This window comes from Dermacentor andersoni, chromosome 6, assembly GCF_023375885.2.
Source record: "Dermacentor andersoni chromosome 6, qqDerAnde1_hic_scaffold, whole genome shotgun sequence".
NCBI classification, from domain to species: domain Eukaryota; kingdom Metazoa; phylum Arthropoda; class Arachnida; order Ixodida; family Ixodidae; genus Dermacentor; species Dermacentor andersoni.
In genome coordinates this window covers 24,302,278-24,329,806 of record NC_092819.1, presented here as the reverse complement: position 1 = coordinate 24,329,806, position 27,529 = coordinate 24,302,278, and the positions used below count along the sequence as shown (strand labels likewise).

Here is a 27,529-nt window from a genome sequence, read left to right as displayed (position 1 = left end):
ATTGACAACAATGATTGTCAAAGCCATTTTTCATACCACGAATGCTGTGATTGAATATGTATTAACGTAGATTTTTTTTTACACATTTTTGTACCTTAAGACGAGACATTTTCGAAGGGTATTGAACCAGCACCCTACCGCCAACGTAAGCGTCTTATATTGATTTTTCCTCTAAATCATGCTTTGTGACCTCATAGTTTCTTGTTTAGCATACTTGAGATTCCTGGTTATTTGCTCAAATGCAGTGCGGCGACCTTGCTGTGCTTTCAGAAGCATCTTAAGCTGATCTGAGGTAAATAAGAATGAATGGTAACACTTATGACCCGTAGACGATGAACATTTAAAACGAAAGACAGAAATCACTCACTCGAGGTTGCTTCGTTGCACGTCGAACTCTTCGAATGATATGCGCACGATCTGGTCGGGATTTCCAATGAAACGAAACAAAACACACTCGATGTTCTCCTCGTACGGCACCGGGTAGTTTGGAGATGTGAACACACCGTACTCCTTGCCATACATGTCGTCGAACGTCACGCATCGGCAATCTGCGAACATAAGAAGATAGAACCGCTATTTCTCTTCGCACGGCTTAAGATATATCGAGGAAGCGGCTCTCTAGCTCACAACGACAAATCGGGGGCATCTGCGCGCTGAAATAGTACTTCTAGAGGGGTGCCTTCCGAGTTACGAAGGATTAATGACGTTCACAGTGACCATTGTTTTACTGTAAGTAAAAATGGCAACGATACCTGGATCGCTGGCGCAAAGGATACAGTTTTCGAACACAGATTGCATTCTTTGCACCATCTATGCCGTGGTAGTTAAGCGTCAAGTGACGCAGCAACACTTTCTTTCTCGGGTAAAGATGGTTGATGGGATTTCCAGGGAAATACTATTTACTTTGCTTAATTATCTACTTGATGCTTTTTCCCATTTTATCCTAGAAGAGTTCTGGTCTACAAGGTTGAATGGGGGCGATAAAGAGCTTGGGATAACAACATGCGTTCTTGACCCCAGTTACTATCGCAAAGCGTGCCCGAGGACGTTGTGAAGCGTACAGTTCCTTTCTGAGTGAACAAAAAGCGACTCCACTCACGAGCACTTAGTCCTGTAACTGGTACAACTTGCACCGCTTGGTACCATAGCAGCAGTAGCAGCTGGAACAGCTCTCCCCACAGCACCTGGAAATAAATGTATTTGTTGGTATTTAAACCCGGTTCCATCACACCAAGCACGCGTGTGACTTCGGTTTGCACTAAGTGCCAGTACTCTTCGGGAGCTTATCTAACATGCTAATGGTGGATGAGGTCTTAAACAATGCACAACAGAGATATATGTCCTGTAACTTTCACTGAATAGGTCGAATGATGAATATAAAAGCCGAAGGCTATAATCGAGAAAGACGCAAAACTTGTGTTTCCAGGCGCTTTAGTAAATGTCAATAATTGATGTTCAATCTCCAGAACGCCATCCCATATGACGCACTTGTTAGTAGCTTCTATGGCCATAATATTTCCTTTCATACATATACCGGTTCCCTTGGCTTGAGCACCGTAATGAGCGCTGAATATATATATATATATATATATATATATATATATATATATAAGGAGCCCCCAAATGCACGCAGAATTGCCGCTCGAGGCACTATGTATGTATTCGCGGGCTTCTTTCACGCTCGGACAAACAGTTTTACATAGCACGTATTGAGCAACAGAAGGCTGTATCGGGAGTTTTTCATGTTGCTCTACAATCTTCTCATTGACACTTTTTATCTATTGATATTATTTGAGAAGTTGAATAATTAATTAGGACTAATTTTGTAATCAGACAGACAGACAGACAGACAGACAGACAGACAGACAGACAGACAGACAGACAGACAGACAGACAGACAGACGGACGGACGGACGGACGGACGGACGGACGGACGGACGGACGGACGGACGGACGGACGGACGGACGGACAGACAGACAGACAGACAGACAGACGGAAGACAGACGGAAGACAGACGGAAGACAGACGGAAGACAGACGGAAGACAGACAGACAGACAGACAGACAGACAGACAGACAGACAGACAGACAGACAGACAGACAGACAGACAGACAGACGGACAGACAGACAGGGACTTTTAATGAGGTCCTGAGAAGCGCCGCACTTGGAGCAGCACTGCGAGCAGCTCACGTGGGGACGGGGAGGCCTAGCCTCACCGCTTCATCGCTGTCTCGCTGTAATTAGGTAGAATGAAAAAAAAAATAATCTGAGTAGCTCTAAGCGACGGCAAAGAACATTCCCTTGGTTTTGTCCAGCTACGTGGCATTCGTATGCTTTTAAACTCTGGATTAAGCTAGCTGGTATACCCTGTATATATCCCCTGTAAATATTCTTCCCCGTAATAATATATATCGTTGTGCTGCGCAGCGCACCGTTTGGTTTGGTTCGGTTCCCTTCTCCTCTGTTCTCTTACGTTGTGTTGTGCTGTGGGCTGGTGTGTTCTTCTTAGTCTAACGAGAAGTCATGTGGAACGATGTCTTTTATGCATTATTGGCGAACAGTCTCTGGGAACTCGAAAAGCCCATTCCTTGTTCAAATGGCACGGGCGCGTGTTTACACCGGTATCATCATGCGCGCGGACAAATTGACCCTCTCTCAAGCTGGGTCAGCTAAAAAGCTAGTTTACGTAAACGCGTAGTATAGGCAACCACATCGCATTCTGCTTTGTTGGTTTTTCATATTGAATAAGAGCGCAAGGCTGTCACAAAAGGTAGTACCCGTTTAATTTAACAAAATTGTCGGCAAGAAGAGGGTGATTAAGGCATTCGTATATTATGGCCCATGCACCAGGCTTCTGCCTTTTATTTCCTCCAGTTATCACTCGTGGTTTAGTTTCGAAAATTAGAATAAATGGTGTTAACTAACTTAATTCTAGGGTCAAAGGATGTTAAAGCGAACCAACCTTACTCGTGAACAAATGACGTCCAAACACTCACTTTTTATATATTGTACTAGCGCAAAAGGGAACAATTAATGCTCAGTTTACCCTATATTGAATAAATAGCAACTACTTCAGCGCTTCAATGAAAACAAGCGAAGTTTTTACTGCTCTTCCGCCATAAAGAAAAAAAAAAAACACGAGCAGTTTTAAAGTTGGCTTTTTCGCACACAAAGTGACGTTGCAAAAGAGCACGCTTTACAAGCAAACAATTCAAGCGTTAGTTTTACTTCACCTTTTACGAAGGCGAAGGGAGCAAACTGGCCCTTGTGAGGAAATTTTGAGGAAATTTTGACACTCTTTCTTCAGTGTTCCGCGCAAATAAGCGTACTTAATTGTAAATAAATAGCACTTTCTCTCGGCAGCACCGAACACCGCTTCTATTCTCCATCGTTCTGTGCCGGGCGACTCAAACACCGTCCACAGAAGAGCAGCGAGTTGAGCGGTCAAGAGGAACTTGCGCAAACAAATAAAAGAGTTACGGCGCAATCAGGAATGTCGCGCCTCTTCAATTAAATTTGCTTCGCGCCGGGCAAACACGGAGGCGACGGGGGCCGCTTCCTATTGAAAGAGCCAAACACCGCGAGCCGCACTGAAAGGGCGCTGATGGAGAAGAGCACACAATACGGTAGAGAGAGAGAGAGAGAGAGTGGAGGGAGGGAGGGAGTGCGCATGCGTGTGTGGAAAAGAGGGTATATGTGTGTGTGAGAGAGAGAGAAAGAGAGACAGAGATAGAGATAGAGGCGAGAAGAGGGAAAGGAAAGAAATGAAGAAGGAGCACGCCGATCGACCCTATAGCAAGACAGTATCCTTCTTCGCGAATAGTCGACAGAGGGCGCGCTCCTGAAAAACTCCATCTGCTGCCACGAGATGGCGCCGTGCCGCAGAGAAAAGCGCAAGCTTGATTTACATAGAAGTTCTTAGGCAGCCCCGCAGGCGGCAGCACCTTGCACGGTCCCATTCCGTGAGCCGCAGCGGACTCTGATTCAGCGAGGGTAAAGAAGCTCGAGCCGCTTACTGCTCACATGCGCTCAAAAATCGCTTTACTGAGAAAAAGCCTTGATCCTGGAATCCAAATCACTCTCAAGCGCCAGCAAAAAGTTGCAAGTGTCGTTGTCAGGTTTCGGAGTACGGCTACGTTATTGCGCCTGTTTCTGCACATGTAGAATACATTTTGTCTATTCATAAAATTGTTATGTTCTCAATTCGTTTCTTCCGCTAGCTTTTGGTAGCCAACAAGATCCATTTAGCTGTTAAACTACCCAAATTCTTTAACTAAATTTCCGCTCTCGTTGGGCCACAAGATGAAGGAAACAGTTCGATGTATTTCTAGAACGATTGGACTGCGTGAAAGCCTTCGACTGCGTTGCGCTGTCCGTGCACGTGCACACATTGAGCGCCGTCTTCATTTTTACCTCCCTTTCTCCTATTTCTAATCTCATGTTACTCTCCTCCCACCAAAGGTCCCCAACCAATCGCTAGTTTAGGTAATATCAATTGCTTCTTTTTTTCCTTTTTTTTCTGATATCTGTCTTTCTCCACTGAACGTTTCTGCATTAATGCTGGCTGCTGTCGTTTCTAAGTGACTTATTATTCAAGGTCTGAAGCGGCGGCTTTAGAGGCTTACTGGCTCAACTTTTTAAAACTTGTCATTTCATTACCGGTTATCGTTCTTCTTTCCGTACTTCAAGAGCACAAGCGGAAGCAAACACTATCACACTGTGAACTAATGCCCTATAAGGTGGCCGCATGCTGCTTTTCAGGAAAACACTGTGCGATAATCTAATGTGGCCTTAACTTCACCTTCGTTGAAATGAAGTAACCGCATTTTAAGTGTTAGATTTTGCGGCGTTCAGAAGTGCGGCTATTACGACGCAGCATTGCCAGTGTAAATTATTCTTGTCAGAAAGTGTACCCGGCCATTATCACTTCCAATTCGGTGTCTGGCAGAAGCAGCCTACCTCATCGCACTAGCAGTCACGCGCCATGATAGAAGCATGATCTGCATGTTCACGCACCTTTATTGCTTGTCTAACACGCGCATATACACGAACGAAATCAGAGACAAACGTGCAGCGTAGCCTGCGCCCGCGGATGCTGAACACGTAATTTCTCTTCGGTCTTTGCCGGAAAACCGCACATAGTGACAACCAATCAAGATGAAACACCTTCCACGGGTGTTGAAAGCACCCGCAACAATTTGTCACGTTCGTCAGACTGCGAACATTAATTCGTTGCCCAACTGATTCGGCGAGGCAGCAATATGGTGCCTACAACATACAACATGTATTGCTTCGACGCTCCGATGACGATGGAGTGATCAGCTTACAACTTCGCCGCACCGGGGAAAAAAAGAAAGAAATATGCCATAGCAGCCTATCGAGCAACATAGCGAAATAAATCGACGCCTGCAACTGAGCGTCGCGGGACATAGCCAGTCTTCGAGTATTACATAAGTGATTTATGAGCACGTGCAATCTTAAGCGGACAGAAACTTTTTAAACGTTTTTTTACCTTAATCTGCTTCTCTCGTTGAGGCTAGATGAGTGTGACGAACAAGGCGATTTGTCTTCGACCCGTATGCGCTGTTTGTAGACGGCAAAAGGCAAGATGGTAAAAGCGCAGTAGCCTATTAACAGCTGTCCATATCACGATGAGCGGCGGAATGCTGGTGGATGTCAGATACCTTGAGATGCTGATGCAGATAATTGTTTGGGTGTGAAAAAAATGGAAGCTGCGAGAGAGAGCTGGTACTGAAACACGTAAAACACCAAAGACGACACCGTAATTAAAAAAGTGTTACAGAGTAACGAAGTTTCCGGTACTGACTCACAGACACCGGGTGCTCTCAACAAAACTAATCTGTTATGTCCCAGGATTACTTTTTGTTATCGCTTAAGTCATGTCTTAAAAAGCGATAGTCGGTTTCACATAGCGTGACGAAATACAAGTTCTTTGTACCGTATATCGCTTTGCGTGATGGAAATGCAGTAAAAATGGCGTAAGAATTTGTACTACTTCAAAGGTAACTTTAGTCACCGCACATGGCGCCCAAAATTAAATTTAATCTCTTACCATTTTCCCGTCTGTCTCCCACTTTATTTCTTATTTCTTCACAGAAATCAAGTTTGCTCCTCATCACTTTTTGGTAAGTCGTCGTTGACACATATTCTTGCATTTAAATACAATTTAACGCAATGTGTTCTGTTCTAATTTTCTTTTCGCCTGCCCCGTCTGCAGACTTTTCAGGCTGTTGAAATCAGAATGTTCTGAAGCATTTTTATTTACTTCCTGCCCTTGGTTTTACCTCAAATGTTGGTCTTTGTCATTCCTACTTGCCTATATCTTCGGCGGGCTCTTTGCGCGAGCAGTGTTTGAAGCGAATCCCTTTCCTCTCCTCTTTTCTTGTCTATCGACTTTTACCAGAGAGCAAAAGTTGCTTTAACCTCACTTATTTTCCGCTCTGCGATCCTTTCTTCTCAACTCGTTATCGCGCTCATTGGCAGTGCCGTCGATACGATCTGCACCAGAAGGATCCTCACCATCAGACAATCCGTCGCTCCCAAAGCCGTACGGCCTCGTCTTCCGCTGAACGCTTTTCCTTTAGTGCTTGTATTGTTATTCACCCATCGTCTTTGCTACGCCGGCCAACTTATAAGGTGCAGTGCCAGAAAGGGATGGCTGGCTTCCGGCAAATTGAGTCCAGTTTCGATAAAGCTGCTGTCATGAGTAAAACCTCTTCGTTACTAGGCAACCTCTATGCGCTGCCTTACAAAGGCTGCTGAAGACACGCCTTTCGTTACACTGAGGCAGTGTAAAGCAACATAATTTAACAGTGCCGGAAACGTGACGGGTCTGCGCCTCGGAAATTGAACTCGGTGATGTTAGACTTTGCTCATTCTGGAAGAGTGAGTAAAGCCTACATAAGGACTCTGGAATGAGTACGAGCGCATTCTCTCATAAATTGTATCTATGGCGGTGTCCAACTTGAAATGATGGAGCATTGAAGTCATGCTAGCGGATGCAAACAGAAGCGCGGGGAAAAGCGATCAGGGACATGGCAGTGACGTTTAAGTTTTCGTCTCTGAGTGTTTCGTAGTAGACTCGTTGTCTACGGTGCGCAACTTCACATATCTGAGCTTGCTGCCTTCTGAACGGCTACGAGCTGAGTAAGTTCTGAAGAATTCATTGTACTGAAAGGCCCGGCATGGATACAAGTCGAATTAGAAAGTCAACAGTCGGAGTTTATTCCTAGTTTTGACTCTCCGAATTTGGCTCGCCTGTCATTTCAGGCTTTTTATATATGGGTGACGTGAGGGTGATCACGAAATGTTTGTGTACGGAACAGCTCCGTGGACACGGTCCCTGAATCTCTGATTGCAGCTCCGGGTACCTCAACACTGTAGCCCTTTTCCATTCGATGCAGCCTAGTTGGCGGATCTATTTACGCGCGGCCAAAGGCTCGAGGAAAGCGGACTGAGGAGCAATAGGAGCGTGCGCAGCCGCGCGTTAAAGGGGCCTGCCACGTCGAATCGATGCCCAGGGCCGCCGAGTGCAATGCCATGGCCGCGTGCACTGGCCTCCATCAGGCTCACTGCCGTCATTCAGGCGTCCAAGAGGGGCCTTCGTCGTGCCGATCTCCGCCTTCTCGCTACTTCCAGAATGGAGAAGAATGCACTAATATATAGCGATGAATGCGGCATCTACAGCCACAATCTCTCACTCGTGTCAGCGAGAAGAGATAAGAGAAAGGCAGGGAGATTAACTAGGCCGTGCCTGGTTGGCTATACCCTTCACTGAGGAAGGAGCAAAGAGAACATGAAGTTTGGAAGGAGAGAAGGTTGCACACACACAAACACGCACACGCGCGCGCGCGCGCGCACGCACACACACACACACACGCAGTGAAGTGTTTGTTTTTCAGTTATTCACACGCAGCAGCACTCTTCTGGCTTTGTACATTACAGATGCAAGAGGCCACAGTTCCAGCATCATGTGAATTCGCTTGCATATGGGAGATGATTTCGATTTGCGCCTTATATACATGACGTGTTACAAGAGATATCAAAGCTTTATCGCGTGAAAGCATTAACGCGTTTTTTATAATCGTATTCAAGTTGGCAAACGATGCTAAGTATGCAATGGAGGAGGAGGTGAAAGAAGGCTGCAAACCATTCATTGCATGGAAACATCACTGCCACTTTCAACGAAACCTTTCTTTTTATGCCTCTTTCTTTCTTATTACTTACCTTGCTATTCTGGCCGATATTGCGATGCAATAAATACTATTTACCTGTACTCGTGCATGTAGAGTTGTGAGGGCCCTCTGGCGCAGCACCACATTTTTACCAGTTACGCACATCTGCCCTGAAAGCGACCGAAAAAATGTCTCTCCTGTCTCTTCTACTATCTTCACCTATTCGCACTGCAAAATCGTAGCCACATCATTTATGGTAAAATATGTTGCTAGGTGAGTTGATTCAAGTCTCGAGGAACATGTTAATGCGAAGTGGGAATAAATACTTCGTAGGAGGGTGTAAGAAAGAACAGAGCGAGCGCTAAACTTCAACTGTTTATTGGTAGAGCGGAGTCGCAGGAATGTAACAGCTGTGCACTCGTGCAGCAAGTCACGTTTAAAAAGTCACAGCATAGAGTCGAACAGTTGGCACTCACCTCCGTAGAGATAAACAGACGTATCGTTAACGCAGTTCATGTCTCCTTTCCCAATATGGGAAGCTCTCGTGCTAACGTGTCCATGCTTTGCTAAGTATGTTTATCTCACAAAGCAATTGCTCACACTCTCCGAAATGCAGTGAGCGGAAAGTGTGCATTGCCTTTGTTCTTTCAATAATATTTCACGCTTCCGTGCTCGGTCGTTGGCACAGCGTCCAGTCTGAGCTAAGTAGGACTTCCCACACGATAGCGGTATGTTGATATGCAACGCCACTTACACATTTCACGTTAGGTCCGGTGAGCTTCATCTGGCATCCGAGCTTGTCAACGCGGCTGATGCGCGGACAGAGCCCAGCCTCCATGGCACCGAGGAAATAACTAGCGTACCGTATACTTATATGCCACCTTTTCAAGGCTGTGGAATAAATTGCGGACGTAAGGCACTACAGAAGGCTGGCGTCCTTATATGGAGCTGTTCACTTTTTTCTTTTTGGTGGTCTTTATCTTTTGGAGAAGAGTACCTGAGACCACTCCTCAGGCCCTCTATCAGCATAGACAGTAGTAATCATTGTGTTGCGAGTTATTCGATGGTAAAAAACGCTTGCTACAATTTGCACCCCACGAATTCATTAGGGCACAGACCTTCTAGGAAGGACGGGAAGTGGAGAAATTTCGAAAGCGGCGTGCGCGGAAAGTCACTTGGAATTAAGCGCGACCCTGAAGAAATGCCGTCCTACGAACGTTTAACTCACCTCACCTCACCTCATCCAACCCGGAGTCGCGGCGAAGTCCCGCTAATGAAACTCGCAGCCTTTCGCTCGAATTAGGCTTCGTACACATAGTTTGGACAGAGGAGTCCTGCCACGATGGCAAAGTTTTTTGTCCCGAAAGGGAAATGAGGCTAGGCCATGCAATGTAGGCACAGTGAATTTGAAACAACACAGTGAGTGAGAAACAGGCGTGGTAGCCAATCTACATATCATTGTCTGTGACGAAGCTGACGGAAAAACCCATTGTTCCTATTCTATGCGTACTGGAGAGGCGAAGGCTTCTCCCAGCGATCTCCAATTACTACTGCCTAACTACCTGCCATTGTCGGCTGCGTTCTTCTTTCATTGACAGACATTTCGTTACTTCACTAGACAGTCGATTATCTGAATTACGCATTTTATGAGCCGCCTAACACCATTTCTTACGCTTAATCTAGACTAGATTACCTTTTACAATGGTTTGCTGTTAAATAAACGTCGCAGTATTCGCCTCTTGCAACGTTAGGCCTATCATTTACAACTCCGTTGCTCGTTGCGTAGTGTTTAGCTTCTTTTCAAGTCTTTGTTATTTTACTATCTACGTTTAGCCCGAGAGATTAACGCACTGACTGTGTGCTTTCCCTTTCAAACATCACGGTAATCTAACCATTATTACTTGGGAGTTCTTGCAATAAGGGCCTCAACCTATTTTTATTTGACCGAAATTTTCGTTTTGCTATAAAGTTCCTCTTAAACAGTTCCAGTGATAGATCAACAGTCACTGGCATTTTTACTCCCATATTCGACATGTATTTATTCACGTCGAAATCCTCCTGTATTCTGAATGTAAATTGGTAACGCATATATCGCACGCGTCACGCGGAAGCTGTCTTATTCACAAATTTACAAAAAAAAACTATGTGCCTTTACTCCCTGTGAAGAAGGATGACTAGCGAATCTGTGTATCTGTGTAACTACATCTCCACCGCAGGTCGGCCCGGCGTTGCACTATCTTCTGAATTTTTTCTACACGCGGACACAATAGTGTGAACAGTAGCCCTTAACAGCTTCGCTGGAAAAAAAACACTCAGTGCCCTTATATTCTGTGAAGAAGGATGACCAGCGAAGCTGTGTATGTGGGTCCCTCAATGGCGAACAGCACCTCCGCTACGGGTCGGCCCGGCATTTCACTATCTTCGGGATCGGCCCACGTATGGGGAGTGCTTAACGCCTGCGTCACCTCTGCCGTGGGTCGGCCTGGCAGTACACTACCTTCGGTAGTTTTTGCAACACGTGGATACGATAGTGGGAAACGTAGCCCTTAACAACTTCGCTGTAAATATCACCAACGATTAGGGCAATCTCTAATGCCAACTTTGAGCGCAGCTGCATATGTGTTTTCATTTCGCGATATAGTGGCTAGCGCGGGCAGTCTGTCTCGTACGGCACATTGCAAACGGAGCGAAGTCTGGCGCAAATTCCTCGCTAATCTGGAGATCGCTAGAGCCAGCGCGTGGCTGACGCGAGGGCGCGACCCACAGCAACCGCCGCCGACAGACCTCCCAGACGACGCGCGCTTCTGTGGCGCCATCTCGCAGCCATCGTCGCCGCGCTACGCTTTTCATCTGACTCCTTCACTATACCCTCCTCCTCCGATCTCCTCCTCACGTCTTTCATTCCCTGCTGGACTCCGCGTGCGCTTTCACATTTTGCTGTGCTCTTTCGCTCAGTTACGCTGATGCCGGCTCTGCGCTCTAAAATTGGCATACTCAACTGTAGTGGACGTCCACGTAATGCCAAACACTCATAATTTGTAGAGAACGGTTGTATGAGCAATGTGACTGTCGTGTAGTGAACGGTTATGTAGATATCACAGGCCGTAGTGTGTATGTTTAAAGTGAGACAGAATGTTCGTAATGGCTAGATATAAGGTTTGCACAGCAAACCCCATAATTGATCAAGATTGTTCGCCTCAGCATCATCACATTTATAACATCTCCTCCTCACTGTGACAGAGCTGACTGCCAAACGTATCACCGTGACTCACTACATATCATATCCTCGTGAACACGGTATCACTGACCGCTTTACTGCCTTATAGAGTGCCAGCGTGCGCTACATCAAGCGCGAAGAAATTGCTTCGACTGCGCCGGCACCGGATTCAAGAAAGTGGTGGCCAATACCTCGGACACCGGCTCACCACATACACCGCGCCGACGCGACCGAACGCAGGCTGTGGCGTCAGGCACGGTGTCTAGGGGACCGAAATAGGCGCTCGCCAATTAAGCCTCTTCTAATGAAACACGGCTGCCTCCACGACGAGCCCTGCCTGTATCCCGTCTATAGCTCCCTCCCACGCTTTCCTTTGCGTGCGACGACGGCAGCAGCAGCTTTGTTGCGCCTCCACAGCGCTGCGGGCTCGAGCCGAGTTTCTGGCGCCGGGATTGCGGGACAGGCACCGCTGCAGCTGCCGTAGCGGACGCGCGAAATGAGATCTGGTGCTGCAAGTGAGGCAGTACAGAGCCGCTCGCAAACGCGTAGCACATACAGCGGGAAGCATCAAATGCGCGGAAGAGTAATTCGTGCTGGGGAGCTGACTGAGCGAGGATGCTTGCGTTTATTACAGCAATGAACTCCGGCACTTACTCACCCAGGAAGTTCCGGTGGGGAGCGACACTGTCAATACGAGAAAGCCTGAGCGGAACTTCTCGTGCCGACGTAGGTATCGACATGCACGACTAATAAAGCATACATGATTTTTTGTTCAAATAACACAACGTGGTTTCCTGGTTTAGTCAGCTGACGTTTAGATTATGATAACTCTATATGTAAGGAAGTTCGACGGTCACCATTTCAGTAAGCAGCTGGTTTTATAGCATGGGGTGCAGTTTATTGGTTGACGCTTCGCTAAGGAAATGAAGTAAGTGCATGCGGTGACTTACACGAAGCTAAAACACTGCTATTGTCTTGCAGCAGTTGTGCAGTGAGGCGAAATAGGTCGCTGATATTGTTGGTGTGCTGTCCGTTTACACTCTCTTCTCTCTCTGTACGCTCCATGTTAGTCTTGTGGCTAACTACTAAGATGAATTGTTCCGATACTTCTTTGCTTGCGAGAAAAGCAAAGATATTGTGATAAACGACAAGAAAGGGGGTTAACCGAGGCGCCCAATTTTTATTAGTCATATTGACACGTGTCTGCATGTAAAAGAAGTTCCTGGAATGTTATCGATGGTTCCGTCCACTGTCTTTCACTGCAGCTTGTGTAATCTGATTGCATGTATGCGCGACGCGAATTGTGTAGAACTTTGTGGAAAACACGCGGGTCCCAGCGGTTACTCTGGAACATTCGAAGACTGATCTATAAAAGCCGACGCGCTTGAGATTTTCGACGATCGCCTACCGTGTTCGCCGCTATCGTTGTGCTGTAAGTGTAGCCTGTTTTTGTGGCCACAGGTTCGCCCAATAAAACTTAGTTTTGTCTTACACAGTATTGCTACTGTGTTCTTCAACGTCACCACCACGTGACAATATAATAAGACGCCAACAAACACTGACACCAAGAATAACATAGAAAAAATTATTTGTGCTTAATAAATGAAATAAAGAAACGATAAATAATGGAAATGAAAGTGGAACAACTTGCTTCAGTTGGGGAACAATCCCACGACCATCGCACAACCTTCACAAGGCTGTGAGATCGTTCCCCACCTGCGGCAAGTTGTTCTTTATCCACTTTCATTTCGATTAACTATCATTTCTTTATTTCATTTATTAAGCGTAAGTAATTTCCCCTATGTTGTCCTTGGTGTCAGTGTTTGTTGGCTTCTTATGATAAGGATATTGTTATGTTTCACGTCCCTATGGAGTGTTTCCTCCATTCCCTATACCGTTTTCCCAACAGCGTGACGTCCGCCTAAGCCGTCAGTCATTTTTAATGTGTTAGAATTAGAAGTGTCAGAATGGGAAAAAAGCGTATGCGTGTGAAGTGTGGGAGGCTATTTACGTGTCACAGGTAGAGAGAGGATTGGAGAGCTTAGAAAAGCATATATATATATATATATATATATATATATATATGTATATTGTGAGACAGCTGTTAAGCCTCAATGGTTTATTTCACAGGTCGCGTGCTGAAGATGATGACGTTGGCCATGATGATGAATATATACAGATGAAGTAGAAGAAGGGGTAAAATAATGCTCACACAATTTCCCCCGCGTGTGGAAGCGGCCAACCTGGCCGCTGGTTACGCTGGTTATGGTGGGAAACGCCGTATGAAAGGCTTTAAACGCGAAACATGCACAATCTCTGTAGCATGACAGCGGCCATCCAAAGGCGGAACAACTGGAGTGACACGATAGTTAACTGGCGGAGTCTGTTCCCGAACAATGTAGGGCCCGATAAAACGGGACTGAAATTTCTCGCACAAGCCACGAGCGCGAACTTGGGTCCACAGTTACACTTCGTCTCCAGGGTGGAAGGAAACGGCACGGTGAGATGCATCATATCGATTTCTGCGGTCTTGTTGACTGGCGTCGGCGTTGAGGCGGGCACGTTGGACACACCGGGCGATGCGTGAAACGAAATGCTCACACACTGATGTGGATGAAGGCACGGGGACACCGAAGAAAGAAATGTCGAGGATAGTGATCGGTTGGCGACCATACACAAGGAAAAAGGGCGAGTACCCCGTAGTGCGTTGGACGGCCGTGCTGTATGCGAAAGTGACGAGTGGTAGAATGACATCCCAATTGGTGTGGTCAGGGTTGATGTACATAGATATCATGTCGGACAGCGTGCGATGAAAGTGCTCTGTGAGACCATTAGTTTGAGAGTGGTAGCTGCAAGTCGTTTATGGGTGGTATTGGACGCACGGAGAACATCGTCGAGAAGTTTAGAGAGAAAGGTCCTGCCGCGGTCACTCAAAAGGACACACGGGGCTCCATGCCGTAAAAAGATGGCTTCCAAGAAAAAGGCTGCAACCTCCTCTGCGGATCCTGAAGATAGTGCGGCTGTTTCAGCGTACCTTGTCAAGTCGTCTACAGCTGTCACGATCCATCGTTTACCGCCAGTGGTTAAGGGTAGCGGTCCATAGAGGTCGATACGAACGACTGCGAAAGGAGCTTCAGGACACGGGACAGGTTGGAGCAGTCCAGCCGGAGGTGAGGTCAGTCGTTCGCGGTGTTGGCAGAGCGAACAGGAAGCCACGTATTTCGCTACGGTGGTCGCAAGTCCAGGCCAAGAGAAGCGGCTGCGAATGCGCTCATAGGTTTTATGGAAACCAAATTGACCGGCAGTGGGATCGTCGTGAAAGGTCTCCATTATCTGGGCCCTAAGTGACCGGGGAATGACAGGAACCCAGCGGTGTCCTTAGGGATGAAACACATACCGGTATAGTATCGAATTTTCCATCTTGAAGTTCTTCAATTGCCTACGGAGCCGAGCGTTACGCGTGCGAGATGATCCGCGAATACGTTCCATAACGGAGTGGCAATAGGAGTCATTACATTGGCTAGAGGCAAACGTATGAGAATGGCTGGAAGGGAGACGGTCGAGAGCTGCGAGCGAAGAGAATGCAGGCGACGCGCCCTGCGGTTTCCTCACGGAAGGTGGTAAGCAAGCAGCGTTTGAAGACGGTGGTAGGGGACAACGAGAGAGAGCATCGGCATCCTGGTGTTTCTTTCCACACTTGTAGGTGACGCCGAAGTCGTATTCTTGTAAACGAAGTATCCAACGCCCGAGACGTCCCGTTAAATTCTTCAGCGTCGCCGACCAGCACAAGGCGTGGTGATCAGTAACGACCGTAAAGTGGCGGCCGTGCAGATAAGGCCGAAATTTTTGGACGGACCAAACAACGGCGAGACACTCTTGCTCGGTATTCGTATAATTTTTCTCTGCAGCTGTTAGCGTGCGACTTGCGTATGCAACCACATGTTCTTCGGAATTTTGCTGACACTGCAGAAGAACAGCGCCGATACCGTGTCCGCTGGCGTCAGTATGTAGAAGAGTGGGTGCGGTGTTGTCGAAATGACAAAGCACAGGTTCGGACGTGAGGGCACGCTTGAGGGCGTCAAAAGCAGTTTGGCATTCGTCCGACCATACGTATATACGTACATATAGGGACCTCCAGAAGGAATGAGTTGATGGAGCGGCGCCGCAATGGTGGCAAAGATACGTATGAAGCGCCGGAAATACGAAGCTAGGCCAAGGAAGTTACGCAAGTCTTTGGCGCGTTGAGGCCTGGGAAGCGGAGGACAGCGGTAATCTTGTCGGGGTCGGGTCGAAGGCCCTCCTTGCTGACAAGGTGCCCGAGCACTTTAATGGTTTTGCTGGCGAAGTGGCACTTTTTTGTATTCAGCTGAAGGCCAGCAGCTGAGAGGCATATCAGGACATCGTCGAGGCGCTGCAAGTGCTGATGGAAGGTCGACGAAAATATGATGATGTCGTCAAGGTAGCATAAGCAAGTCTTCCACTTTAGGCCCTGTAGTACGGTGTCAATCATCCGCTCAAATTTTGCGGGAGCATTACACAGGCCGAAAAGCATTACGTTAAATTCGTAAAGTCCATCGGATGTGGCAGAGGCGGTTTTCTCCTTGTCTGCTTCGTGTATGGGGATCTGCCAGTATCCGGAGCGTAGATCAAGGCTGGAGAAATACTCCGCGCCTTGTAATGAATCTAACGCATCATCGATTCGGGGCAGTGGATATACATCTTTGCGGATTCTTTTGTTCAAGGCATGGTAGTCTACGAAAAATCGCACTGAGCCGTCTTACGCACCGAAACGACAGGTGACGACCAAGGGCTTGAGGATGGGCGCATTATGCTACGTTCCACCTCCACCACTTGCGAGACAGGTGTGAAGCCTCAACGGTTTATTTCGCAGGTCACGCGCTGAAGATGATGACGTTGGCCATGATGATGCATACATACAGATGGAGAAGATGAAGGGGTAAATAATGCTCACAATATATTGGCGACATAGACAGTATATATATATATCGAACAAAAATATAACTATAGTCATATAGTCAGGGATATTGTAGCCATCGAACAAGAACACATGGTCCCGCTGAGGCAAATTACACGTACTATTGGGACAATTTCTTAACAGTTAGTTATCAGCTGCACTAGCCACAACTTGTCGTTCAATCTTCGCAGTGTGATCTGCGACTATAGCGTAGAGTAGTGACATTCTGTTATCCTCTAAACCTTCACACCCACTACACGCGTTACCGGACTTGCTGTTGGGCAACATTCTGAGAGGCTTGTAGAAATTTATAACTTCCAGATGATACCAGGGACTTCACAGTTCTGAGCTTAGTTGCACCAACCGTGCTGCAGCAGTCCTAATCAGAGCCCTGCAATCGATACTATCCCTAGCGGAGTGGCTTACAAGATATTTATCAAGAGTGCACTTTTTCTAAGAATTTTCTCCGGATGACGCAGTTCTCGCGTTTTCACATTTCATGGACTTCACACGTGATAAATGCACGCTGCGACCGCCATCAAAATTCCCTGCCCTTCCTCTAGAACTAAAATTTACGAATGCGGGAAATGTGGAGCAGAATGTCGAGATCAAAAATTTCAATCACCGTTTGGTCTCTTGGTCGCAATCACCGTTTGGTCGCGCAACTCAATTTCAAAGCCAGAACCACTTTATCTGCGGATCGAGGATTCGCGATCGAAAACGAAGGCACACAGTGACGGAGCAGCTTACACGCGGAACGTGACGCGCCAAGAAGTGGCAGTAAATTTTCGAGATCGATACTGCAGCGTTGCCGAGGGAAGAGAGTAATAACAATGCTGCCGATCAAGGAAAGTATAGGAGAGAGTGAGTGCGAACGAAGGCACGTGAGAAAGGAGCAAGCTGCAACATCCTTGAAACGGCCCGGCTCCATTCGCAATTTCTATTTACTTCGCAACCGGCGAAACAGCAAATCTTCCTTTTTTTTCCCTTTCGCCGTGTGGTCGGGACCCCGGAGAATTTTCGTTTTCGGCATCTTCCTAGCGGCAGCTGCGCTTCCCTTTTTTTTCCTATTTCTCAATTCTGGTCGTGAGGCACTCGAGCTCTCTGTCGTGCTTCGGGTCTCAGTAAACGTATCAAGATACCTCGGCAACATGCACATAGTTCTTTTCCCAGCTGCTCGAGTTATTTTCATCCAGTATCTTACCGCAGCCCCATCTGGGTGTCCAGAATTCCTACCCAGGAAACACAGCGCACCATTTCGCCGAAAATGCCGCCGGTACTTGCACCCCACTGTGTCACTCGCTCTCCAACCTCCCCCTCCCCCCTCCTCCCCATGCCCTCCGTTTGGCCGCACTCATTTCTATTCACCAGTCTTACTTTGCGTTTCTTCTTTTCTAGTTTCGCAGGCCTGATTAAGCAATCTGCTTGGAAACCGTTATAGTTTACCCCTAATAATGAATGTTAAGAGCGAGAAAAAGGAACGAAGACGAGAGAAGCGACAGGATGAGCGCCGGCTCACAAGTGAAGCTTAATGTAGAAACCTCGTGATTAACCTCGTTGAAAGGGATACAAAAGAATGTTAATAAAGTGAGGGGTGCTGATAAGTATTGAGCCTTTCGCGGAAAAAGAAAAATGAGTTAGGGAGCTGTAACTGCCACGCTATTCCCCGCACCCCGTACAAGAAGTCAATGCACGTGCGACATTCGTCCTACAACTTCTTCATTCCCTGCACTTCATATTAGTCCATCTGCTCGTACATCTCCCAGCTGCAGCATGTGCAAGGTCACCCGTTACCTTGCACATTCCCATTTTTTTTAAAGTGGCACTTTCTGATGCCTTGTATCTCTTACAAACTTGCAATTTCGTTCACTGTGAGGCCGCTCGCGGGCGCTGTCGGGTAGATAGATACAATATGGGTGAAGTCCACCTGATACGATAAAGAAATTCGTGACTGATGGTCTGATCGAACCACCAGCTACCTTCCAGCACAGCGGCTCAATGCTCTAGCCATTAGGCCACGATCGCATGCATGCCAATGTAGCTCTTTGAAACGTCAGGCGCACGTGTCACGTGCTAGTTTGGCGCTTTAAGACGCTGTGCTAGAGTGCGCTGCCTTTGGGATCGGCCTACAGCCTTTCCTCAGAGGAACGTGATACCACCGATGAGCGAGGACCACCACAACGCTATCGCATTACAAAGTAGTAGTGCGTAGCAGGCTCAACTGGCGAGTGGAATATTGTCATCCTTTAAGAGACTAAATCGTGGAACAGTGTAAGCCATATCGCGCATTATACTTTGCCAGCTAATGCGTCGCTGTTCGTCATTACGCGCTGAAGTGCAACCGTTTTTCATCCTTATACATTTTTCTTCCCTTTCAGCTTCAACGCACAAAGTACCACAGACCACAAGAAAGAACGCTATCACTACGTTTTGCTTTTACAGGGTCTTCCGGAAACGCGAGCCCTGCTCTCAAATGTTTGATCGCCATTATACATTACTTACGTTTCTAGCGTATCCATATTTTTTGTATTATTTTCAACAATTCCATAAATATTGTTTCTTTAGAACGCCTTAAACGTATTCGTTTATTTGCTGCCTCTAGAAAAGCACGCAAGAAAGTTCTCCCCTCTCCCATCTTTCGGCTTCTGGAATTTTCATAGCATTGATAGAAATAGCCTAGTCTTCGACGAACCAGTTGTCGCTTTGCTGTTTATACAGAGTGGTGTCGAAGCGGAGACAAGTTGGATAAACAGCGCAAATCTACATTGGTCTCAAGTTTGTCTAGTAGTCTAGGATTTTGAGAGCCTGAATTAGATCGATTGCACAGATTTAGGAAAAACCGTTAGAGCTGTTGAAACATCTCTAAATGACACCTTAAGAAATACACAAATCCTTCTGTAGTAGGAGGCTTAAGACGCCCTATCGTGCCGCCACATTTGGGAACTTGTCCTGTTCGTCTCGGTTTTAACCTGACCTGTGCCGTCTCCAACGGCATTACAGTTTTACATTTGCTCCGAGGTGTAGGATCTGTTGCCAAAAAAAGAGCTCGTTTAGGCGCTTAAGCACTGAAGATAAATTTATGAACCAGAGAAGACAGCACGTCACCAAGAGGTATGTCAATACAGAGGGAAGAGACGTCTTGCCGAGGTGGATCGCGATTTCGTCACAATTTCTGATAAGAAAGCAAGCTTGTCAAAACCTACCAGAAAACAATTATACTTTGATAACAAACTAACTCATATAATGGAGTTGGCTAGGAAGGACTTTCACTTGTCTTGTTTCTCCTCGCGCCTTAGTGCACTTTTATTCTCGTTAGTACGCTATAAATTGCGCCGTAGCGCGCTGTCCTTGCTATTACTCACTGTAAATAACCAGCTAGACCTAATTCGTCAAAAAGAAGAATGGTTTTTAACAGGATTTGTTGATGCATATCAACCTTGGGGTGAACTGTGCGAGGACGGTACAAGAAGTTGTCCCGTCAACAAGCCAACTAGCTTGTTTCCTTTCTTCTCCCGTCCTCACGCAGTTCGCCAAAGGGGATATTTAGAGCTAGTTGGTCTGTCAATGGTATCTTAAGTAGCAATAAAAATAAAAATAGACAGACAAAGGAGCGACAACGCAAGGCGCTACACAAAGCATCGTGTGCTCTCGTTTGTTCGGATCGCCACCAAACTTTGTGGAGCATCTGTGTCGAGTACAAGTTCTCGCCGGCAGCGCCATAAAGCTCACGGGTAAAAACGCTAAGCCAAAGGAAACGCTCGCGTTGTAGTTGAAAGCGTCACATCGTTGGCGACGCCAAGCGCTATCGTTAAGATCGTTAAGCCTCGTCCGTGGAGAGATGACTGCCTTCACGCATACGCGCCCCCTTTTGTGCTGGGTAATCCCCGCACTGCGGTCCTTATGAGGATGCGAAGATGCCCTCGTTGACTTGCAATCAACCTACGTAGAATATGCCAAGGTATTGCTTTAGAAGGCGGACATGGAGTGAAGCCTAAATTACGTAGTACGACGACCGTACCTTAGCGGTATATATATATACCTGGTGTTCAAAATGAGGTTTTATGGTTTTGTTAAAATTAGGCACTGGGATGCACGCGAACACCACCTGTACAAGTAAGTTACGTGGCCAAAAGGACACAAAGTGAGATGATAATTATCACTGTCAGCAGCCTTATTAAATAAAATTGAATAATTAACCTTTTGTTGACTGCAGTAAGTGGATATGTTTGTACTGAAAATTTTGAGGCAGTCGTGTTTCTACACAGTATCAGTTGGAAGAATTATTCTAGCGTGTCTGTGGTCCGAGATATCGGACTCAAAATTTTAATTGTCGTTCACATGATTGCGCATGCAAGTGAGTGAGAATCGGCTCAAAGCCCCTCCCTAATGTGACGCGGCTGTTACGTGTGGCGTTTAGTCTGACAACGGGGCGGATGCATAGGCGAAGATGGTAACTGTTCCCCTTCCCTTCTGGGCTGGCGAAATCATTACAGCACAGTGTGCCGTGCAGTTGTTGCTTTTGATTTCAATGCAACTTACAGTACTTGGAAAATAGCAGTCACTTTATTTGCGTAGCCCAGGCAAGGACCACGCCCGCTCGTCCAGTCACCATTACGCACGCGCACTCCCATCCGGATTCTCCGCTCGCGCCATCATCTCGGCATGGCAGCTGCCGCCATCGTTGCAAGCTTCGCTGTCACGTGTTACGACAACAGTTCCGGGTTCTTCGATTTTTATTTGCCAGACGAGAGGGGAAGGGGGACAGTCAGCATCTTTCCGAATGCCTTCACCCCTCTGTCAGACTAAACGCCGCACTTAACAGCCGCGTCACATCAGGGAGGAGCTAGAACAATTTTTCCAACTGACATTGTGTGGAAACACGACTGCCTCTAACTTTTGAATACGAACATACCCACTTACTGCAGTCAACAAAAATTTAATTATTAAAATTTATGTAATTGGGCTGCTGACAGCGATAATTATCCTCTCACTTTGTGTCCCCCTGGCCACATAACGTACTTGCACAGGTGGTCTTCGCGTGCCTCCCAGTGCCTAATTTTAAGAAAACTGTAAAGCTTAATTTTGAACCCCCTGTATAGCGTAGAAAAAAAAACACGCACAAAAAGGAAAGAGAAATCAGACAAGTGAATGTCGAAAGTCTATCTGTCTAACCCGGGCGCGCTCACACGCCAGCGCGAGCGCCGAGCGTGAGCACCTTAACTGTTCTTACACCGTTATCACTGCGTACGTTAAAACAGTTCTTAAGATGGTTCTTTCGCATGGAATGGTGTGGCGCAACGCAGAAAATAAATAAATAAATAGCTTAAATAAAAACGAACGGCAAGCCAACGCGCTTGCAACGTCAGGCACCGAGCTCGCTCTCTCTGGAAGTATTGCATAAGAACATGCTTCCAGCAGCGCGCGTTCTTTGCAGCAAATGAAGACATATGGTGCCGAGTTCCCGCACTTAAGCCGTAGTGTTCTGTCTTAAGAAAGGAGCTCTTTATACACAGAGAAATGAAGCGGCTGAATTGCTACTTAGTGTCACGCTACCGCGCGCGTCTGCAGTATAAGATGTGCTGTACTTTTGCTCGGCCACGTTGCGCTGACGGTGGGGTCTTCAGATAAGTGGCCCCACTTCCAATACGATAATTGCATTTCTGATTCGTGAATTGATCGTGACATCAGCATTGCTTGTGTTGAGCTGAAGACAATGAGAAACACACGGAAATTCGGGGACGTTTTACGAGGTTGCACGCTGTCTGCTAATTTGCAGCGTGAGAAAGAGAAGAGGCGAGGAAATAAAAAAAGAAAGGTAGGCATACAGGAATGTTAAGTAATGCGCGCGCACACACACAACAGCGTTCAACTCGCAATCGAAGGTGGTCACAAATCTCAGTCGTATTTTAAAAAAGTGCAGCATATTCTGAGGTGTTTTTCAGTAGGGAAGACGGCAGAGTCCATAGTTCTAAATTGTTTTTGTCTTTTCTTCCGTGAGCGCCCTTTTGCCCACTTCGTTTAAAAACGGCATGCAAATTGCGTTTTTCGTCATCAAAAAAATGGCAGTAGGTGAAGATATCTACTACGGTATCATCGCAATCGCAGAAGTGGCACATTGCACTGACCGTCATGCCGATACGCAAACAATAGGCGTTTGGCAGGGAGATACGATCTCTCCAATGCTATTCACAGCGTGTTTACAGGAGGTATTCAGAGACCTGGATTGGGAAGAATTGGGGATAAGAGTAAATGGAGAATACCTTAGTAACTTGCGCTTCGCTGATGATATTGCTTTGCTTAGTAACTCAGGGGACCAACTGCAATGCATGCTCACTGATCTGGAGAGGCAGAGCAGAAGGGTGGGACTAAAAATGAATCTGCAGAAAACTAAAGTAATGTTTAACAGTCTTGGAAGGGAACAGCAGTTTACGATAGGTAGCGAGGCACTGGAAGTGGTAAGAGAATACATCTACTTAGGACAGTTAGTGACTGCTGATCCAGATCATGAGAGTGAAATAATCAGAAGAATAAGAATGGGCTGGGGTGCGTTTGGCAGGCATTCGCAGATCATGAACAGCAGGTTGCCATTATCCCTCAAGAGAAAAGTGTATAACAGCTGTGTCTTACCAGTACTCACGTACGGGGCAGAAACCTGGAGGCTTACGAAAAGGGTTCTACTTAAATTGAGGACGACGCAACGAGCTATGGAAAGAAGAATGATAGGTGTAACGTTAAGGGATAAGAAAAGAGCAGATTGGGTGAGGGAACAAACGCGCGTTAATGACATCTTAGTTGAAATCAAGAAAAAGAAATGGGCATGGGCAGGACATGTAATGAGGAGGGAAGATAACCGATGGTCATTAAAGGTTACCGACTGGATTCCGAGGGAAGGGAAGCGTAGCAGGGGGCGACAGAAAGTTAGGTGGGCAGATGAGATTAGGAAGTTTGGAGGATCAACATGGCCACAATTAGTACATGACCGGGGTAGTTGGAGGAGTATGGGAGAGGCCTTTGCCCTGCAGTGGGCGTAATCAGGCTGATGATGATGATGATGAGGCGTTAAGATAGAAATCGCATAAAGGTAGGCCTGAGACGCATCTCTCTAGCCATCTACATTGATTGCGCTGACAGGAGAACAGGAAATTAAAGAGCGCGATGCGCAAAAGGATTTAAAAAGCAATAAACTGTTAAACGAGTGTTACGGCTATAAATATTATAACAAAGATTTGTATGGCCGAATGAACCTTCTTATTTGTATGATTCCGCCACGGGTATTTTCTGGTAAGAAAGGAATTGTCGCGCCGCGCGCTGAGAAAAGCTGTGGAAACGGAAACAAAAAAGGCAAACAAACAAGTAAGTGGAATAAAGGAAGAAAAGTCGAGTTCCAGAAGTCATAACTTGGCAACACCGCATACACCTTCGTCTGTCAGGCACAAATACGTTCCAGCGTTGCATTCAAGGCTGAGACACCGAGTTCGGGCGCACAAAGGAAAATATACGCAGAGAACACCTCAAGCAGCGCAGCATTGATCGACGAGCACGCACCACGTGGTGTTTTGAAGGAAGAATGAGGAGAATTCGCGAGGGAATCTCTTCAGAGAGATCTGGCCACCCGACGTTTTCTCATCCGTCAAAGACGACCTCGGTGCCGCAAGGCCAACGCTTCGCGAAGCGTCTACGCGCGCTCGCGCTGGGGAAGGATTGCGTGCTGAGCTTTTTGTCAAATTTGTAGAGAAAGCCACACTCCTTTTGCTCTCGATACCGTCTTTGGTAATGCCATTTTAAGGGAATTACGTGACAATGTAAGGATAAAAATCAGATGGCTTCAGCAACTTTCTGGTGAGAACCGTTCCTATTTTCTTGAGCACGCCCTCACGACCGTGCCCACACGCACGTCCACACGCACGCACGCGCACGTGCAAGCGCACAAGCAACCACACACAGACACAGACACAGACAGACACAGACAGACAGACAGACAGACAGACAGACAGACAGACACACACACACACACACACACACACACACACACACGCACGCACGCACACACGCACGCACGCACGCACGCGCACACACACACACACACACACACACACACACACACACACACACACACACACGCGCGCGCGCACGCACGCACACACATACACACACACACACGTACACACAGACGCGCAAACAGGAACGAACACACACACATGCACGCGCACGCATGCAGGCACGCACACACACGCCGACACAAACACATACAAGAACACGCATGCCCGCATATACGATAGAGATATTTACTAACTTTCGTTAAGGCTTGCGGCCCGCGAGAACGTCAGCAGGCTTTCGCCAAAGAATGCGCTCACATGGAAATTTTGGGGCATAAAACAGAGTGGAGGCGAGGCGAAACCTCCTTAGAGGTATAGGCAGACCAGCGAAGAAGCGGAAAGACGAAATATTAAGTCAACGCTATGCGGCGAACAACGTCAGGCATCAGCGTCAGGAAACAACGTCTGTGCTATGCCTAGAAAGCTTTGAGTTTTCACACTTCCGACGCCGCCGTTGAACCTGGGCTATTTTTAATCGTAAGCGTACGTGCCCCGTCTGTGAAATCGGCGAGGCTAAGTCGGAGGCCGCCGAGCTGGCAGAGGGAAGCGAGGGCCGGAGGTGGATGGCGCCTGGGAGTGAAGAGGAGGTGCGCGCAGCTGAGGAGCAAGGAGACGAAGCGTTGCGGAGGAGGAGAGTAGGTGGAGGCGCGCTGGGTTCACCTCCTCTGGCAGTTGCTACGGGCTCTGTGTGCGCTGTGGATGAACCGGGTTCATCTGCCGATCGAGGGGCCGAGCACCGACCAAGAAGGACGGAGCAGCAACGCAAGAGGTGGCAGGCCGAGCGCGAGTCGATCGGCCCCGAAGTCGTCCCCAAGCGCCGAGCACGAGTTGAACGAAGCGGCAAAAGGCGCGGGCTAGGCCGGCTCAGGAGACTCTCGAAGAACGTAGTAGGAGGCTTGCGACAATGCGGGTGCACCAGGCAAGCCAGCATATCCTAAAGACTCTGGAAGAGCACCCATACGCTTGCACGTAACCCGTGTTCACAAAGTAAAAAGCCTTTATAATTATTTATCCTTCCCACTCCTGGGCACAGCACTGGCACAAACAAGACATGTACACAGATGTGCATACCGCCACTGAACGTATTCTGTGGATTTTAACGACAAGATCATCATTGTCGGCAGCGAAGAAGGCACCGCGCGTGCGTTAGACGTATTGAAGACAGTCTTTCTTGAGCGAGTTCAGATCGATTTGAGGTTTTGGGGATTTGTGTACCTAACGTCTTTCGTCTCATAAATTGGACTATTTGAGGCACTTTAGCGCACCTAGGACACCAAAAAAGACGTCAGTTAAGGACACCTAGTTAGTGTATAGCTATGTAGGGAGCGGTAATAATGCGTATTGAGGAAAAAAAACACGAATAATAATGGCGAAATGAAAGAATGATGCGCTTATTCAGACAGCGCGTGTCCTACAATCGAAGTCGTAACTGCGGCTTTGCTCAACGAAAAGTGTGGGCCGATCCCGGAGATAGCGCCATCTGAAAACATGGGCCGATCTCGAACAAAGTGGAATTTAAAAATAAAGTGAGGTAAAGGTTATGTAAAAGGAAAAAAAAAGCAGTTTAGCCAACGCTTCTGTTTAGCCTATAATCCCGTTTCTTAACCCCTTTTGTTACCGTTTTCCCGTTACTCTTGTGAGCCTATTCGCATGTGCTGCGTCGTCTGCCACCAACGAGGGATGTAATTGACACTTCAACATGAACATTCGAATTTTGTGCATTGCTCATGAACATCTGTTCTCGCGTATTTTTGCTGTGTATGTGGGTATGTTAACTTTAGAACAGTTGTCATTATAGTATTCTCTCAATTGTTTGTTTCATACATTTTTTAGCGTAATAATTGAAAGAAGGGAGCAGCCGGTGCCGTCTAGGAAACACCAACGTCTTCTTTAACACTGATAAGAATTTCAAAAGAGAGTAGTTCAACGCGTCAAGTTGGAGATATCGCTATCTACACTTAATTTTGTCTCTTCCGGCGTCTCTTGTGTGCATTGTGCACCGATTTTAGGTCGGCGCTAGACCTTCCAGACCATAGAGAGTACAGTTAGGCGCTCTGTTTGCTGAGAGCAGTAAAAGGTGAAGATAGTCAGCTGGAAAACTTCGTACAGTTGTAGCTCTTAAGAAGCCTTGATGAGATGGATTTGCATACGTTAACATGGTTTATTTTGAGGCAGGAAGTATCTTTCGTGCAGCTCTTTCGTTGGGTGACGCATCATGGCTGGCAGAAACTGCGCTGCGCCGAGCAGGAATGAAGCCGTGGGACAAAAGATCCTAACGAACGGATCGCACAGTGGGAGCCAAATCCCTTTCGTCGAGTTGATTACGCCATTCTGTACACAGCACTCCGAGCCTTGAGAGCCACAGAAGCGTGCTTAGCTGAAGGCCGGTTTCTTGGAAGACTTTGTTAGCGCACCCTAAGTCAGGACTGTCGGGCGCATTGATGATTTGCTGCCAGAACATCATCTTCTCTCCGAATTTCGACAAAAATCTCTTCCGTTATTAGTTAGTGACATGTAAAGGGTACCTATCTGTAATAGAGAGAGAGAGAGAGAATGAAGAGGAAAGGCAGGGAGGTCAACCAGATATGAGCCTCCGGTTTGCTACCCTACACTGGGGATGGGGGATAGGGGTTAGAAAGATGACAGAGAGGAGAACGCAAAAAAAAAAAAAAAAAAAAAACGCACACATGGAGGCACACACACACAAAAGGCGTTCCAGTTAAAGTCGTTCACACAGGCCGGTAGATCGCAAAAAGCGCAATAGCGCTTGCACGGCCTTCTTCTGTGACGGTAGGTCTTTTCGATGTTGTAGAATTCGTTTTTCGGATAACGCTTGGTCGTCCAGTTGGTCTAGTTCGTGGCGAAGGCGTGCCCTCTGTGTACTGTACTGCGGGCAGGCACACAAAATATGGCCAATTGATTCTTCATGGCCGCAGTGGTCACAGGTTGGGCTGTCGGTCATCCCTATGCGGAATGCATAGGCTTTAGTAAAGGCAACACCCAACCAAAGTCGATATAGAAGCGTGGCGTCTCTACGGCGAAGCT

At 47.1% G+C, this 27,529-nt stretch overlaps 1 protein-coding gene across 2 annotated transcripts in view; it reads right to left on the bottom strand.

The window, feature by feature from the left end:
- Nucleotides 1–27,529, bottom strand: part of LOC126521699 (suppressor of lurcher protein 1-like) — a 403,584-nt gene that overhangs the window by 237,729 nt on the left and 138,326 nt on the right. For both annotated transcript variants that reach the window (XM_050170434.3, XM_055065950.2), the window contains exons 3-4: nucleotides 1,100–1,184; nucleotides 368–548 (exon numbers count right to left, since the gene is read on the bottom strand). In XM_050170434.3, coding sequence (XP_050026391.1) covers nucleotides 368–548; nucleotides 1,100–1,184 — 266 coding nt within the window. The remainder of the gene's footprint in view (nucleotides 1–367; nucleotides 549–1,099; nucleotides 1,185–27,529) is intronic.